General features: G+C 48.0%; 1 protein-coding gene across 1 annotated transcript in view; it reads left to right on the top strand.

Moving 5' to 3' along the window:
- Nucleotides 1-18356, top strand: part of LOC310770818 (uncharacterized protein) — a gene marked incomplete at both ends in the record, with an annotated part of 42073 nt that extends 23717 nt beyond the window's left edge. Inside the window, 5 exons of the mRNA XM_083663532.1 lie at nucleotides 1700-1943; nucleotides 8132-8440; nucleotides 10577-10863; nucleotides 14732-14877; nucleotides 17522-18356. Of these exons, the coding sequence (XP_083519658.1) occupies nucleotides 1700-1943; nucleotides 8132-8440; nucleotides 10577-10863; nucleotides 14732-14877; nucleotides 17522-18356 (1821 nt within the window). The remainder of the gene's footprint in view (nucleotides 1-1699; nucleotides 1944-8131; nucleotides 8441-10576; nucleotides 10864-14731; nucleotides 14878-17521) is intronic.
- Between the last annotated feature and the right edge of the window lie 413 nt (nucleotides 18357-18769).

Below are 18769 nucleotides of genomic sequence, written 5' to 3'. Positions count from 1 at the left end.
CAGTGAACATGTAATACACACACACACTCCTCATATCATGACATGATAATACTCTCACACTCATCATGACAGTGAACATGTAATACTCACACACACTCCTCATATCATGACAGTGAACATGTGATACTCACACACACTTATAATATCATTATTGTATATGTCCCTTTGGAACCCACAAATCTGTCTGATGTCATCCTTGTTTATTTTTAAACATTTTGTGTTCAATGTCATGGAGAAGTACTACACTACCCACAATTCCAAAATGTAATATCGACGTCTTTGATTGGTGGAGCTCGCTGTATGGTCGTCTGTGATTGGTGGAGCACGCTGGGCCCTGCACTCATTTCTCTCTGTCTAGGCTACTACGAACACAGGTCACAGCTTGCTGAGTAAAAGATCTGAAGCCGCCACTGAGTGACGGAAAGTACATTATATTAGCGAAGCTATTACGAGTCACGCTGCATGCTTTCAACATGCTTTCAACATGCTTTCAACATGCTTTCAACATGCTTTCAACATGCTTTCAACATGCTTTCAACATGCTTTCAACATGCTTTCAACATGCTTTCAACATGCTTTCAACATGCTTTCAACATGCTTTCAACATGCTTTCAACATGCTTTCAACATGCTTTCAACATGCTTTCAACATGCTTTCAACATGCTTTCAACGCCAGCACCCGTTTTGAAAAATCCGTTGCTCGTTTTGTTCACATTAATGCACGGAAATGCGTCTATCTACGATAACGTCATGGAGCAAATAGCTGTAACGCAATTTTCAGAATGACTTCAAAAGTCATAGAAGTGGTCCTCCTCGTTTGTGAAGATGATCTTGCTGAACACAAACTTTGCTGTTTCATAAACCTTTGTTAACCACAGACCCTATTTCACGCATTTAACCGAAATCTCCATACAAAAATCCCATTGCCTTCTCCATTACATTACATTACACTTCTCCCCGTACGAACCAGCATGGCGTCGATTTCTGGGCAAGCCTATAAAATACGTCATCCCTGCGGTACTCTATTGTCATTCTCTCTTCATCAACACAAGCTCTCCTCAGAGAGTTTCTCCCCTTTTTCATCTGTTGCTATAGCAACACTATACAACACTGTTGCTATAGCAACCCGGCCGGCTCAGCTGATGCAGCGTCCCCACAGGTCCTTGAAATCCTTGAAAATGTGTGAATTTGAGGGGGGGGGGGGGGGATCAAGGCCTTGAAAGTTTTGAAAGTAGATATAATATCAAATATCAATAGACATGGATCATTGAAAGTGCTTGGATTCATATATTTTGTGACAGAATACTGTAGAAATTTAAGCTCTTGTGATTTTGTTTGACTTATGCCTCCTTGTTTCACGTGCCACCTCCCTGCAGCGAGTCAAGTTGAATGATGCAGGTTAAACAGTGAGCGAGAAGGCTCCTGTAAAGCCTGCTAGTTCTCATTATAAAAATGCGCAGTGTCGTAACGGCAATTACACTGGATCCACGTCTCAAACTAGGCCGTGGTGGGTTCCTTGAATCTGAGGGATTTGAATGTCTTTGAAAAATCTTTGAATTGGATGTTCAAGAAGGTGTGGGGGAACCCTGTGACTGACCTGTCCTCTCTGTCAGCAGCACTGACCTGTCCTCTCTGTCAGCAGCACTGACCTGTCCTCTCTGTCAGCAGCACAGCAGCACTGACCTGTCCTCTCTGTCAGCAGCACAGCGGGCTGGGCTGCAGGCGCTCCAGCTCGGACGCAGCCTACGAGCTGTCTGAGACGGTGAGGGCGCAGCGCGAGTGCCGCCTGCGGCCACACTACAGCGACCCCATGCCTGCCGACCACGCCAAGCGCAAACAGCTGGAGATGAAGATCGCTGCTGCCGCACGAATCCACAGTCAGCGCAGAGACCGAGACCGGGACCGGGACCGGGACAGAGACAGAGACAGAGACAGAGACAGTGGTGAGTCAGTGCTACATGTGTGCCAAGAGTTTCAGTTTCATATTGACGCGTGAGGAATGGAGGCTGTTGCTTTGTTTTCACTTTCATCTTCTGCTTATGAATCCATTACACATCGGTTTATAACAAAGCAATTTTGGACCAAATATCTTTATCTTTATCTTGATTGTTTATTTGAGCAGGGACAGTACACAATAAATATATTGCACCAGAAATAGCTAAGAGCTAATTTGCATCTGTAGTCCCTGGGCGCACAGAGTCCTGTGTGCACACAGTACATATCAAATACATAACTAAAAGAAAATCCTAGTGTCTAAACCAGGGGTGCCCAAATTATTTCCCATGAAGGGCCAAAACTCAATCTGGGTGGAGGGCCGAGGGCCAAAAATAAACGTTGTGGAATTACATTAAAATGTATTGTGTTTTATAGAAAATTAACTTTCTAAATCTAAAATAACATTTCAATATAATATACTTTTTATCTGTTTGGTAATTGTAATAATTTGCAATTGGTTATATATATTTAAAAAAACATCTGCATTTGCATTTCCACCTTTGTAATCAAGAGAGAAATTTGACTTAATTCACAACTTGAAAAATCCTCAAGGTACTTTGAAAATCAGTTTCGTAGTGGCGACGTATATTGTACTCTTTCAAAACAGCCACTGTCTGCAAATGAGACAAACCGCTGTTGAATTTACTTCAGTAAAAAAATACTCGTCTTGCCACTCCGTCCTAAACTTTCTTTTGTCAGTGTGCCACTGCCGTGATGATGATCTGTCCATCTTGCTGAGCTGGTGTAAAGCCAGTGACTGGGGAGGGATCAAATATCAGAGCTCACCCCCCAACCAGGTGATTCAGCCAACCAATCAGGAGCAATCAATCCTCAGATAGCAATGCCTCACACCCGTGTGATAGAGTCGGGGAGAGAGAATACCAGCTGCACAAAATTAATGTTAATCATAGATAGAAGAGTCCCGACATCTCCATTCAGGCACGGACTGCATAATCGGGCACGTCGGGCAACTGCCCGGTGGCCTGGCCTGCAAAAAGAAAGAAAAAAAAAAAAAAAAAAATCACCCCCAAATCCGTGGCGGGCTAAAAAAAAAAGAGCGCGGGCCCGCGGGCCCCAAATTGGGCACCACTGGTCTAAACAATCAAGATACATGGTACAAAAAATGATGAAATATTCAATGAAGGTAGCATTTGAAACAAGCCTCAACCTCTAGTTCTGAAAAACGTGGGGGGAAAAAAATTGCAGTTCCTCAAATGGCTACTTGAGGCTGGCTCCAAAAGCGAGTCATTCCCAATAGACCACAATGTTAAGATGCCTGACTTTACAGCAGAAAAAAAACATGGCAGGCAATAGCAATAGTTGTGGAGTGTTGGTCAGGACAAAGTGTTGGTCAGGACAAAGTGTTGGTCAGGAGGACAAAAGACATTTGAGATCGTCTGGGGCTTTGGGGGAAAGCGATCAACATTGTTTACCATTTTATAGACCAAACAGCTAATTGATTAGTCGAGAAAGTAACCAAGAAATGAATTGATAATGAAAACCATCGTTGCATTGTACAGTACTCCATGTCCCCACTGTGTCTCCCTCAGCTCTCAGTTAGAGTGGAAATGGTCAATTGTGTGTGAATCTAGATGACAGTACTGTATTCCAGCAGGCAGGTGGCAGTACTGTATTCCAGCAGGCAGGTGGCAGTACTGTATTCCAGCAGGCCCTCCAGCTAAAGGCCTAAACATGGTCGTCCGTCAGAGCCTCGCCCCGCCCTCCCCGTAGGACGGCGGGTGGAGCGCCGGCCTACGGGGAGGGGGCGCCGTCGGCTGACGGGGGCTGCTCGAAAATGTGACTCAGCGCCGACGATACGTGCGTGACGTCAGCTGCACGAGAGTTGTGACTGGCCGTTGCCTTGGCTCATCGTCGTAAAGTCGCCTTTCAAAGCATGACGTTAGATTATAACGAACTAGTTGTGTGGCTTAGCCTTCCCAAATGTTGAGGGTCGTTTTTTAGAATTTAATACATAGAATTGGGAACGTTACATTCAATTTCATTCAGACTGCCTGGCACACAATCTCCGCCATTTTCACACGGAGCTTCCACAGGAGGAGGGAGGGAGGAGGGAGGGCGTAGTGGCGTCTACTTAAACTACTTAACTACTTAAACTACTACTACTTTAACTACTTAAAAACAAACTGATCAGAAAAATGACCACTTGCACAGGCATTAGCATGATAATGACTATCTAAAATGATACAAACCACCTTTGGAAAAAAATTATCTGACGTATACTGTGATTATTTCGGTTGTGATTTTCCCATCCACTAACATGGGGAGGCGGGCCTTGTGACCTAATACTGGATTCAGCCGTCAGGGCGGCGATCTAACATGCAGCGGCTTCACTTATGGGACCATGGAATTGCGTCCATCTTATATAGGTCGATGGTTACAACATGTTTAGGCCTTAAGCCTGGCATGTTACAACATGTTTAGGCCTTAAGCCTGGCATGTTACAACATGTTTAGGCCTTAAAGTCCCTGGAAACCAAAATCCACAAAAACGTTCTAACTATGTTATTTAGGGTCTTATGTTAGTAATTTTGTGCCTCCGAAATTATTATACATTACTTTCAACCCAAAGCCTTAAAATCGACACTTTTCTACAAGATTCTACAAAGTACTTCCTCATTGAAGACAGCAGTGCGCGAGGTGCTAAAACGCAGGAGCTTATGACGTCATAAGCTCTATATAACCTTTGTACACGGGCGCAATCCGCACCCACCCTCCTGTTGTCCGTTCTTTGCCCCCAGTGACAGCGCTCCCTCGCTGTCCATCTCCCTCCCACTCTGTGTGCGAGCGCTATGCTTCTCTCTCTCTCTCTCTCTCTCTCTCTCTCTCGCTCTCGCTCTCTCTCTCTCTCTCTCTCTCTGGGACTAGTGAGAGAGAGAGCACAGAGAGAGACACACAGGCTGGTGAGAGAGAGGTTACTCTCTCTCACACACACAAACACACACACACACACACACACACAGTCACACACACACACACACACACACACACACACACACACACCCACACACGTCGATCTCTCTTTCTCTCTTTCTCCATTTCCCTCCCCCCCCTCTGTCTCGCGCTCTCTCTCTCTCGGAAAACCTGCTGCAGATGGGACACGCCCACACATTCCGCGGGAGAAAATACACTCTAAAAAATAATCGATTCTCATGCGTTTTGCCACACCTGTCAAACCTAAATTTATATACTTTGCGACGTTCATCATCGTTCAAATTTGGCTGGTGGCTTATTAACATAGGGTCCTGTGATGTGATGAACTCAAAATGCTAAATAATAAAGAAATATTTCTGGTTTCCAGGGACTTTAAGCCTGGCATGTTACAATCTGCCATGTTTAGGCCTTAAGCCTGGCATGTTACAATCTGCCATGTTTAGGCCTTAAGCCTGGCATGTTACAATCTGCCATGTTTAGGCCTTAAGCCTGGCATGTTACAACATGTTTAGGCCTTAAGCCTGGCATGTTACAACATGTTTAGGCCTTAAGCCTGGCATGTTACAACATGTTTAGGCCTTAAGCCTGGCATGTTACAACATGTTTAGGCCTTAAGCCTGGCATGTTACAACATGTTTAGGCCTTAAGCCTGGCATGTTACAACATGTTTAGGCCTTAAGCCTGGCATGTTACAACATGTTTAGGCCTTAAGCCTGGCATGTTACAACATGTTTAGGCCTTAAGCCTGGCATGTTACAACATGTTTAGGCCTTAAGCCTGGCATGTTACAACATGTTTAGGCCTTAAGCCTGGCATGTTACAACATGTTTAGGCCTTAAGCCTGGCATGTTACAACATGTTTAGGCCTTAAGCCTGGCATGTTACAACATGTTTAGGCCTTAAGCCTGGCATGTTACAACATGTTTAGGCCTTAAGCCTGGCATGTTACAATCTGCCCCATTTGAGGAGATTAGAAGGCTATTAAGAGATGTGTTTGTTTGTTGAGCTTCTCTTATGCAACTCTGTGTCATGCATGACTCTATTCCCCTGAGCCTCCCTGTCAGCAGAGGGTCTGTGACCCTGCACACAGGCCACAGACTGTCAGTAGAGGGTCTGTGACCCTGCACACGTGCCACAGACTGTCAGTAGAGGGTCTGTGACCCTGCACACGGGCCACAGACTGTCAGTAGAGGGTCTGTGACCCTGCACACGGGCCACAGACTGTCAGCAGAGGGTCTGTGACCCTGCACACGGGCCACAGACTGTCAGTAGAGGGTCTGTGACCCTTCACACGGGCCACAGACTGTCAGTAGAGGGTCTGTGACCCTGCACACGGGCCACAGACTGTCAGCAGAGGGTCTGTGACCCTGCACACAGGCCACAGACTGTCAGTAGAGGGTCTGTGACCCTTCACACGGGCCACAGACTGTCAGTAGAGGGTCTGTGACCCTGCACACGGGCCACAGACTGTCAGCAGAGGGTCTGTGACCCTGCACACAGGCCACAGACTGTCAGTAGAGGGTCTGTGACCCTGCACACGGGCCACAGACTGTCAGTAGAGGGTCTGTGACCCTGCACACGGGCCACAGACTGTCAGTAGAGGGTCTGTGACCCTGCACACGGGCCACAGACTGTCAGTAGAGGGTCTGTGACCCTGCACACGGGCCACAGACTGTCAGTAGAGGGTCTGTGACCCTGCACACAGGCCACAGACTGTCAGTAGAGGGTCTGTGACCCTGCACACGGGCCACAGACTGTCAGTAGAGGGTCTGTGACCCTGCACACGGGCCACAGACTGTCAGCAGAGGGTCTGTGACCCTGCACACAGGCCACAGACTGTCAGTAGAGGGTCTGTGCCCCTGCACACAGGCCACAGACTGTCAGTAGAGGGTCTGTGACCCTGCACACGGGCCACAGACTGTCAGCAGAGGGTCTGTGACCCTGCACACGGGCCACAGACTGTCAGCAGAGGGTCTGTGACCCTGCACACGGGCCACAGACTGTCAGCAGAGGGTCTGTGACCCTGCACACAGGCCACAGACTGTCAGCAGAGGGTCTGTGCCCCTGCACACGGGCCACAGACTGTCAGCAGAGGGTCTGTGCCCCTGCACACGGGCCACAGACTGTCAGCAGAGGGTCTGTGACCCTGCACACGGGCCACAGACTGTCAGCAGAGGGTCTGTGCCCCTGCACACGGGCCACAGACTGTCAGCAGAGGGTCTGTGACCCTGCACACGGGCCACAGACTGTCAGCAGAGGGTCTGTGACCCTGCACACGGGCCACAGACTGTCAGTAGAGGGTCTGTGACCCTTCACACGGGCCACAGACTGTCAGTAGAGGGTCTGTGACCCTGCACACGGGCCACAGACTGTCAGCAGAGGGTCTGTGACCCTGCACACGGGCCACAGACTGTCAGCAGAGGGTCTGTGACCCTTCACACGGGCCACAGACTGTCAGTAGAGGGTCTGTGACCCTTCACACGGGCCACAGACTGTCAGTAGAGGGTCTGTGACCCTGCACACAGGCCACAGACTGTCAGTAGAGGGTCTGTGACCCTGCACACGGGCCACAGACTGTCAGTAGAGGGTCTGTGCCTAATGAAGCAGATACTGTAAGCAAACTAGTTTAAATGTACACATACTCACATGCACACTAAAGTGTATTGACATGCATTGTGACAAAGGTTAAGCCCTTGAATGGAGGGTTAGGAATGTATTTATTGGAGATATGATATGTATAATCATTCATTTGAATAGAGGGTTACCGTAGGGATGTAATGATCAGAGATCGATAATATCTATAATCATTCATTTTGACACGATGAAGTTAGGGATTTAAATGGCCGCTGACAAGTGATGCTATTGATGTCACGTGTGTGTGTGTGTGTGTGTGAGTGTGTGTGTGTGTGTGTGTGTGTGTGTGTGTGTGTGTGCGCATGCGTCCGTCCGTCCGTCCGTGTGTGTGTGTGTGTGTGTGTGTGCGTGCTCACGCGTCCATCGGTCCATGTGTGTGTGTGTGTGTGTGTGTGTGTGTGTGTGTGTGTGTGTAGGTGTAGGAGCACTACAAGTTGAGAGTGCGAGGCAGCGAGGGATGCTTGAGAAGGAGCGAGCAACATTTCTAGTTTGACTGACGGATACTAATTGATTTGCGTGCCCCGCCTCTCTGTCCTCTCCGTCCTCCATAGCTCCAGCAGCGCTGCGTGGTCGCTCGGAGCCCCGGGGGAAGGAGCGTGTGGTGGGTCTGTGCGTCACGCGGGCCCCTCAGCACCGCTGGAGCACGGTGAGCAGCCTGAGCGCAGACAGCGGCGTGTTGGGGCTGAGCGACGAGCGCGACGAGGAGGACAGCGAGCCCGGCCGGCAGCGCCCCCGGGGGGCCGAGGTGGAGCGGGCGGACAGCGGCATCGGCCCGGGCCCGGCCCGCAAAGCCTGGAAGAGACCCTCCGCCTCCCTGCGGGCCTGGGAGGCCCAGAGACCCTGCCCCGACTGCGGCCAGAGTACGGACGCCAATTTGAATCAACTCCCTTAATCGATGAATTGGTCATGACATGTTTCTAGACATTCAATGTTTGTCTAACATGTAATGTATTTGTTGTCTTGGACCCCAGGAAGACTAGCTGACGTCTAGGCGTCAGCTAATGGGGATCCTTTTTAATAAACAAATAAACAAATAAACATGTTAAAGCAGCTACGAGCAAGATTTTCGATTGTTATTAAACAGTCTAAATTTAATATCAATGCATCACATCTTACCTCTAATAGTAGACGAGACCAACGCCAAGTAGTCTCGCTTGAACCCCGAGTGAATCGGCCAGTGTTAGTGCCAGTGTCTGTGGCCAGGGCAGATCAGGAAGTGAAATGAAACGGTTTGCAGCAGCCACTTCGGCCATAACCACAAAATAACTTCCAAAAAACCTGTTAGAATATAACGAGAGATGTTCGCGAGAGTAGCAAGCCCCTGCATGGCGTTCTCCTTGTTTATGGTCTGTTGCTAGGCAGAGCGAAACGGCGGAAGGCAGGCAGCTGCCGTGAACCGTTTCGTTTCACTTCCGGGTTTATCCGGCCTGCCGGTAGACAGATAGAGAGAGAGAGCCCCCTGGTGACGCGAGGTTAGACAGACACGGATTGCTCTCTTGATGCTTATAGAGTCTCTATAAGCATCAAGAGAGCAATCTCCGATTCACACGGCTTTGGTCTCAGCTACTATTATAGGTAAGATGTGATGCATCAATATTGTAATTATACTGTTTAATAACAATCGAAAATCTTGCTCGTAGCTGCTTTAATCGATGAATTCATAGATTAATCATCATATTAACAAAAAACAGCTTTTGACATACAAAATACAAACTGCGGGTTTTTACGCCTGTCTTTAGGCCTACTCAACAAGTTAATCAAGTAACCAAACTTCCTGCAGTAGCTGTCACTGTGCTGTGTGTAGACGTGCTGGATTTCAACATTGTAAAATGTTTACAATGAAGACTGTTGTCTTTTTGGCATCAGCGCAGTCAAAGTTAAATGTCGATCTTGTGGTGTTAAATTAGAAAATGAGAATGTGAAAGTAGCACACAGTCTACATCAGGGGTCCCCAATTACTTTTCACCAAGGGCCACATGTTGCTGTGGGCCACATGTTGCTGTGGGCCACATGTTGCCGTGGGCCACATGTTGCTGAATGGTGCCGGCGCCCAAAAATGTGGGGCATTTGAAGCCAGATTTAGAGGAATAACTCATTTTAAATGAACATTTGTGATGATGTCATTATTCAGTCTTAACCACCAATATTTGATCCTTTTCTCACTCACTCCTATGTCACCACCTGCTCTCCCTGCAGGGCTTGAAATTAACTTGTTTGACCACCTGCCAATATGGCTGCTAGATTTTAAAGTTACCAGCCAATTGGAATTTCCACTAGCCGAAATGTTTTTCTTGAAATAAATACAGAGTATGAGTGGATCCATTTAAGCATATGTATCACTTAGGCCATGTTCACATTACAGGCAAATCTGATTTGCTGATAAAGTCATTAATCATCATTATCTTGATTGGTTTCCCAAATCTGATTTGGGAGTGTGTCGCCGCACTGCCACAAATCTGATTCTCAAGTCGGATCTGTGTGTCCAGACCTAAACAGCCTATCTGCATGGGTTGCTATGGTAACGACGTGGGCATCAGTAAATACGTACGTTGGTGACGTGGTTTTCCTGCGCAGAAGCATTTGACGACGAGTTGCGAGTGACGTTCAAATCAGATTTGGTGGATCTGCGCGTCCGCACTGAAGTCACATCAGTCGAAAGCAGATTGGAAACTACCTCCATATGTGATTTGGGACAAGTGACACAAATCAGACTTGGAGCGTCCAGACTCATAAAACCAATCTGAATAAAGTCATTAATAGGTCATTAAAGTTCACAAATCGGATTTGGCCTCCTAGTCTGAACATGGCCTTAGTGGCCCGGGCTTCTCAAAGCCTGTGTTGAGGGTCGTATCTTGCATGTTGCGTTCAGGTGCACTGTAAAAAAAAAAACAGTGCGGGCCGCAGGGGAACCCTGGTCTACATTATCGATGAATCGGCGAATATGTTTGATGGGTCAAATTGTTAACGGTGATGGATGATGATGAACGTCTCTCTAGGCCAGAGGGACGGTGCCTCGGTGGAGCGGCCGGAGGGCATGTGTGAGCGCTGCTCCAAGCTGCGCACCGAGCGGAAAGAGGCGGTGCTGGAGTTCCTCACCACGGAGACGAGCTACGGAGAGGACCTGCGCATCATCAAGGAGGAGTTCTACTGCCCCATGCAGAGCGCCGCCCTGCTGACGGCCGAGCAGCTGGCCACGGTGTTCGCTAATGTCCAGGAGCTCATCGACGTCAACGAGCGCTTCACTGAACACCTTCAGGACACCATCGACCAGGCCCTGTACCAGGTCAGTGCTTTCTGACCAGGCCCCCCTTTTATGATATAGGGAAATTTACCCCCCCCCCCCCCCCCCTCCCCCAAACACACAAACCACACCCACAAATGTATTCATTGCACTCTGATATATCAACTCTGTTGCTCAGTATGTTGAAAAGACTAAATAAATGTTGATAAGACTCAATTAATTCAACTTCCAAAAAGATGTGATCGTATACAGTAGATTGCTTTCTGACATATTTCTCGGAAACATTTAAAGTCAAATTTACTTTTTTTTTTTACATTGAACAGTGCAGCAAAATGTCACCAGTTTTAACAACAGAAGAGACAGACAGACAGACAGACAGACAGACAGACAGACAGACAGACAGACAGACAGATAGACAGATAGAGTAGATAGATAGATAGATAGACAGACAGACAGACAGACAGACAGACAGACAGACAGACAGACAGACAGACAGACAGATAGAGGGAGAGAGAGGGAGACAGACAGACAGACAGACAGACAGACAGATAGAGGGAGAGAGAGGGAGATATGTTTGTACCACATTTAGCCTAACTTTTCCCTCCCCAGCATTGATCCTACATTTGGAGCGTTATGTTCCCTCCTTCCCGAAAGAGCTACCATGACTGTTTTTTGGTACCAATGGATGCCTTAGGTCAGGGATACTCAACTTACTTTGCCCGGGGGCCACTTTCGTGAAATGATAGGAGGCCAGGGGCCACTTTCATGAAATGATAGGAGGCCAGGGGCCACTTTCATGAAATGATAGGAGGCCAGGGGCCACTTTCATGAAATGATAGGAGGCCAGGGGCCAGTTAATCATCATCAGGTCGAGTGGGTTCCTCGGGCAATGATGGATCTCCATTCCCCCCTCTCCTGCATACACGTTCCAATTTCTCCTGCAGTCAGCCCGGTGTCTCGCCTTAAAGTGTCCACATATGTTAGTTGCTGTCCTCCCCTTCTTTTAGGTCCGTGTGTCGGCTCCCACAGTACCAGCTTCTGTGCTGCTAACTCTGGGTGTCTATAACAGTGTCCAGCAAGCCTCAGCCGCCTGAGTCGTATCTTCTCACTTAGCTTAGGCAGCTCTTGGTAAAGATCAACGTTTGTGATATGGGTGCCAGGGTGGATGTTGAGGGCATGCTTAAGCATCCGCGTGTAGCATCCATTTAGTCTGTTCTCCCTCTGTTGACTCAAGGTCCATGTTTCAGTTAATAAACAGACAATATACATTTTTCTGTAGCGGATTGTAGGTTTTTGGGGTGTCAGCCGGAGTTTAGTCTGACAATGTTGTGCACACCGGATAGTTAGTTAGGTTAAGTCCATACATAAGTGCCTGGATAGCAAGCAGACGGCGGTATTTGACAATTTAGCAGCTAAATCATAGATTATTGAAAGATATTCCATATTCCAGACTGAAATGCTATAACAGAAGTGGAGTATTGGCCAGAATGACATGAACATTTGGACACTTATTCAGCGGGTATCTTGCATGTTGCATTCAGGTGCACTGTAGCCTAAAAAACATTTTTTTTTTTTTTTTGCAATTCCACCGTGGGCCGCATGTGGCCCGCGGGCCGCAAGTTGAGTATCACTGCCTTAGGTCTTCTAGTTTCATATGATACCAGAACCTTCATGTTTAAAACCCGCTACAGCCTCTGAAAGACAGTAACAGGAACCACGAGCACAGCATGAGAAAGGGTTAAAAATCCCATGAGGGAGGTTGGCAGGTATGTGTCGCGCCCACCTGTCGCTTCCCTGGTATCAGCAGCTCCTGGGGCAGTTTGTACTTCCTGAGCTGGTATCAGCAGCTCCTGGGGCAGTTTGTACTTCATGAGCTGGTATCAGCAGCTCCTGGGGCAGTTTGTACTTCATGAGCTGGTATCAGCAGCTCCTGGGGCAGTTTGTACTTCCTGAGCTGGTATCAGCAGCTCCTGGGGCAGTTTGTACTTCCTGAGCTGGTATCAGCAGCTCCTGGGGCAGTTTGTACTTCCTGAGCTGGTATCAGCAGCTCCTGGGGCAGTTTGTTCTTCCTGAGCTGGTATCAGCAGCTCCTGGGGCAGTTTGTTCTTCCTGAGCTGGTATCAGCAGCTCCTGGGGCAGTTTGTTCTTCCTGAGCTGGTATCAGCAGCTCCTGGGGCAGTTTGTACTTCCTGAGCTGGTATCAGCAGCTCCTGGGGCAGTTTGTTCTTCCTGAGCTGGTAACAGCAGCTCCTGGGGCAGTTTGTACTTCCTGAGCTGGTATCAGCAGCTCCTGGGGCAGTTTGTACTTCCTGAGCTGGTATCAGCAGCTCCTGGGGCAGTTTGTACTTCCTGAGCTGGTATCAGCAGCTCCTGGGGCAGTTTGTTCTTCCTGAGCTGGTATCAGCAGCTCCTGGGTCAGTTTGTACTTCCTGAGCTGGTGTCAGCAGCTCCTGGGTCAGTTTGTACTTCATGAGCTGGTATCAGCAGCTCCTGGGTCAGTTTGTACTTCATGAGCTGGTATCAGCAGCTCCTGGGGCAGTTTGTACTTCCTGAGCTGGTATCAGCAGCTCCTGGGGCAGTTTGTACTTCCTGAGCTGGTATCAGCAGCTCCTGGGGCAGTTTGTTCTTCCTGAGCTGGTATCAGCAGCTCCTGGGTCAGTTTGTACTTCCTGAGCTGGTGTCAGCAGCTCCTGGGTCAGTTTGTACTTCATGAGCTGGTATCAGCAGCTCCTGGGTCAGTTTGTACTTCCTGAGCTGGTGTAGGAAGTACAGCCTCCGCTGAGCCTTCTTGATGACGGTGCCTCTGTTGGCCTCCCACTTTAGCTTTTACATCATCCATGTGGGAAATGTCATTATTAAGGTCAATCATTCAAATAAAACATGATTAAAGTGACACAAATGTAGGCTATTACTCATGTACTTTTAAATACCGGTAAACCTTCCCCTCCCCCCCCTTCCTCCCACACACACACACACTCAATTATTGTTTGTTGTCTTTCAGTAGAATCATCGTGATGATATGAAGTTATTTTAATAGTCACATTTCTGCTGTCTAAATTTATTTGAAAATGTAAGGTTTGTTTGACATCACCATTCAGTTCTTAAGAAATTTACCACTCGAGGAAGGGAGTTGTGGCCACATTTACCACTGGTACAGGGTTGTGGCACGAGGCGAAATAAATTTATTTTCTACAATTGCTACCACATAATATAAAAAATACACAATTGTAACATTAAATTCATTTATTTACAATCATTACTGGTTTCAGAATACATTTATCCTTCCGCCACAGAATATAGTTCCATTGACAGTCCCAGGTTCACTCCGTGACAACTCAAGCTCAGCCAGTTCTCTCTCCCCAATTTCACCATGTCGTTCTTTGTTCACTTCACCTTCATCTTCATCTAACCACTGCTCAAAACTCAATCCACCCAGTAAATCAAACGTTACTATGAAATCGGACATTTCCTTGTTAGAGATTTGTAGACTGACAGGCTAACAGTGGGCGGAGTCAGCACAGGTGTTCTTTATTCATCAGGGAGCGGAGTGATACTGCGGTTGGAGCCGAACTGTAGATTGTTGGCCTATTTACCACTGTTGCTAGCCAATCAGAATCCAGTATTCACTCATGCTGTTATAGAAAATGGGATGAACACTGATTTTGCATACGGGAAACATATGATATTGATATTGAGAATAATCCTTATGATTATCATATTGATTTCAACCCCATTGTCCAGGCCTATATTTGGTATAGCCCTCCCTGGACAAAAATGCACCAGCCGCTACTGATTGTCAGTATGCTACTCTTTCCACCTGGTATTAACAACTAACACTTTCCTTTGCGCACGTGCCTGCTTGTACATGTGGTCATTTTGATGAATGACACGATTGTGTGCTTTGACTCAGGGAGATGAGGATCTGCTGACGGTGTGCATAGGGGAGATCTTCCTGGAGTTTGTCAACATGCTGCCTGCCTTCCAGACCTACTGCCTGCAGCAGGCGGCCTCTGTCAACATGCTCAACACGCTGGAGAAGGAGAAGGAGCTGCTCAGGTACAGTACACACACACACACACACACACACACACACACACACACACACACGCGATAGCAAAAACAAAAGTGTTGTGTTTATATTTTTGTTTTGTATTTTGTATTTCTGCCCAGTAGCCCTATTTGCCTATAGGTGGAGTGTGAACACTATGGATTGGCTGCATAGTGCAATATAGTCTCGCTGGCCAGCCTCCTCTCCCTTCCGTCCGAGGAGTCTGGCGCCGCAGGTCTCCATAGTGGGATTGCGATGGGCGGCGCTTAGCGGCAGTGCCCTTGGAAAATAGTTTCAAACAATCCAACTTGCCGTTTTCAGCGTGTAGCAACGAGCTAGCGTGTAGGTTTCTGCCGTTAGCTTGCTAGCTAGTTAGCGTTGTTGTTTTCACTGAGGCGGCAGGGCACTATTTACAGCGACACACAGGGAGGAGGGAGCGGAAGCCGCTCTGATTGACATGGTTGGAGCCAATGACGGAGCTTGTAATAAGCCGGGAGCGGACATCCGGCTGCCACCGAAACAGTCGCTCCAATGGGAGAGCAGCTGTAGAGCAGGGGAGGGTTTATCCCAGTTATGGAGACCTGCGGCGCCAGACTCCTCGGACGGAAGGGAGAGGAGTCTGGCCAGCGAGCAGGATCCACCCACACCCGCGTCCTCTTACAGGGGGTCTTTTCTCCCTGTCACCAGCATGGGGTGGAGAAAAGAAAGCATTGATTTGAATTGTTGTGGACCTATATGAACTGTTAAAGTTCTTAGGCAAGAAGGATGTGTTCTGCTTGAGCGTGGTGCTGCTCAAATCCCCACAGAGTCAGACAGAACGCACAAATCGCTCACTCTCCTCTTAGCCAAAGTCAGAGAAAGCAGCAGCACCATCTCGGTCAACAAAAGCTTAAGAGCGATCTGATCAATGGGTTCAAAACTGTGCTTGGCCAGGCTCTCCATGACCAAGACCCAGGTCCCGTTGAGGAGTGGAAACGTGCCTGACAGGGCGCAATCAACTAGCTTCCTTGCAGGAAACGTTTCAGGAGAAAATGGCTGAAGACCGGCCTCTCCCCAAAGCCCTCGTGGCAAGAGGAGAACGCTGATGCAGACACCTTGATGCCCTCTGTAAAACACATACTGGATACAGACACCTTGATGCCCTCTGTAACCCTCTGTAACCCTCTGTAACCCTCTGTAAAACACATACTGGATACATGCAGACACCTTGATGCCCTCTGTAAAACACATACTGGATACATGCAGACACCTTGATGCCCTCTGTAAAACACATACTGGATACATGCAGACACCTTGATGCCCTCTGTAAAACACATACTGGATACATCCAATTGAGAGGCTCAAAGGCTCAACATTCCTCTTGACACACCAGCTCTGAAAGCACGACCACTTCATCCTGTAATTGGCAACTCGCACTCTGGATCGTCCGCATTACGTCTTCAGCCAATCCAGCACGCCTCGGTCTGTCCCTCTCAGGAACCAGACTTTGACCGGCTGCCCCAGGAGGGCTATGCAGCTGCTATCGTCTCTCCTGCTTGAGACATATCCCCCCAGCACGGGGGGATCGTCCAAGGCACTGGTCCATCAGCATCTGTCTCATCTCCACGTACCACAGAGCCGTAGCATGGTCCTCATCTCCACGTACCACAGAGCCGTAGCATGGTCCTCATCTCCACGTACCACAGAGCCGTAGCATGGTCCTCATCTCCACGTACCACAGAGCCGTAGCATGGTCCTCATCTCCACGTACCACAGAGCCGTATGCATGGTCCTCATCTCCACGTACCACAGAGCCGTAGCATGGTCCTCATCTCCACGTACCACAGAGCCGTATGCATGGTCCTCATCTCCACGTACCACAGAGCCGTAGCATGGTCCTCATCTCCACGTACCACAGAGCCGTAGCATGGTCCAGGGCTACCAGGATGATCTACAGTCTCTCCGTCCTCACCCTCACCAAAAGGAGGGGGATGAGCGAGAGGGCAGGGAAGGCATATAACAGCTTCCTTGGTCATAGCACGTGTGCGAATGTGTCCACCCCCAGTGGAGGGTTGTCGCAGCCTCTATATATATAGCCTCTATCATTATATATATTATATATATATATATATATATATATATATATATATATATATATATATATATATATATATATATATATATATATATATATATATATATATATATATATATATATATATATAATGATAGAGGCTATATATATAATGATAGAGGCTATATATATATATATATATATATATATATATATATATATATATATATATATATATATATATATATATATATATAGGCTATATATATATATATTATATATATATATATAGCCTCTATCATTATAACATATTTTTAGATCTTGAAATTGAAATATCATCAATGTATTCTTATATACATATCAGGTGACCCCTATTCTGAAAAATGCACAAAGGTCAGCAGGTGGGAATGTGTTATTAAGGCATAGAATGACCCAAAACTACATAAAAAAAATTATACCCTGAAGCGAACCCAACCTAAAGTTCTGCCGGACTAAATCACCTCGGTTATGCGTTTTCCCCAGGGACACGCAGTGTGTAAGTATCTCTCTCTTTCTTTCTCCATGTCCATCTCATCATTGATTCTCCTCTCTCTATCTAGAATCTTCCTGGATGTGTCCCAGAATGACAACACGGCACTGCGTCGCATGAACCTGCGCTCCTTCCTCATGGCACCCCTGCAGCGCGTCACCAAGTACCCTCTTCTGCTCAGCCGCATCAGCAAGGCCACCACGGAGTGCCACCCTGACCACGCGCGCCTCCGAGAGGCCAAGAGCCGCGTGGAGTCCCACCTGGAGCACATCAACATGAAGACCAGGCAGGAGGGCACCGGGGTCACCTGGTCCCTCCGCTCGTTTCGCCGCGACAGTCGCAAGAACCGCGAGGTCATCAACATCGAGATGCGAGAGGTGTCCATGAAGACGGTGGGCTGGGCCAGGGAGAGCACGCGCTTCATCATGGAAGGGCCGCTCCAGCTGTCGCAGCCGGCCGACGGCCAGTGGGTGAAGAAGGGCAGCAAGGCCCTCAAGTTCCAAAATGTCCAGAGTCTGTTGATGGTGCGGACACAGCGGGCTGGTGAAGGCCCGGGACAGGGCACAGAACCGGGGCCCCGGGGGGATCAGGTGGAGGGTGGCGGGGAAAGCATCCGGGATGGAGTACTGGTTCTGATCAAGGACAAGAGCAGCGGGAAGTTCACGGTGCTGAGAGAGCCCATCCGTCTGGGGAACTGCGTGGTCTCGGCGGACCCCGACTGCGAGGACACGTTCGAGCTGCTGGATATTCGGCGCGAGTCCTTTGTTTTCCGGGCCGTGGACAAATCCCGCACCCAGCAGTGGTTCCGTCAGATCAAGAGATACGCCCGAGACTTGGGCCCCTGGAGGAAAAGACGCAACGCCCTGCCCAACATCATGATCAACACCAGTCAGACTCGCTCCTGAGACGAACCGTCTCCCCTCTCTTGTTAAATACACCACTGTAAATATGACCCGATAACGTGAAGCATTTCTGAGGGACAGCGCCAGTGCTTTTTGAGATTTCAATGAAAGAGTTCTTCTCCAACGTCTTGTGACAAAGATATAGCACTTTTTTTCTTCTTCTTCTTCTTCTTCATTTTTTTTTACCAAACTACAAGTGGTGTCACAAAACGATGTATGAAGATATCCTTTTAAGATATTCATGAAAAAGTGATCAGACACTTGGACAACCAAAAAGAAACTTGTGTTGGTAGTGCCAGCCTTGATTGTAAAGACTGTTTGCTCTTTGGAGAAAGAGAGCTCTGTTTTCAGTATCTTAAACAAGGTGTCTGTGCTTAACAGCATGATTGAACATGACTGACGGTAAAAACGGTTTA

Source organism: Poromitra crassiceps (assembly GCF_964638095.1).
Source record: "Poromitra crassiceps genome assembly, contig: HAP1_SCAFFOLD_237, whole genome shotgun sequence".
Classification (NCBI taxonomy): domain Eukaryota; kingdom Metazoa; phylum Chordata; class Actinopteri; order Beryciformes; family Melamphaidae; genus Poromitra; species Poromitra crassiceps.
Note: the sequence above shows the minus strand (reverse complement) of the source record. Positions and strands in the feature narration are given on the sequence as shown.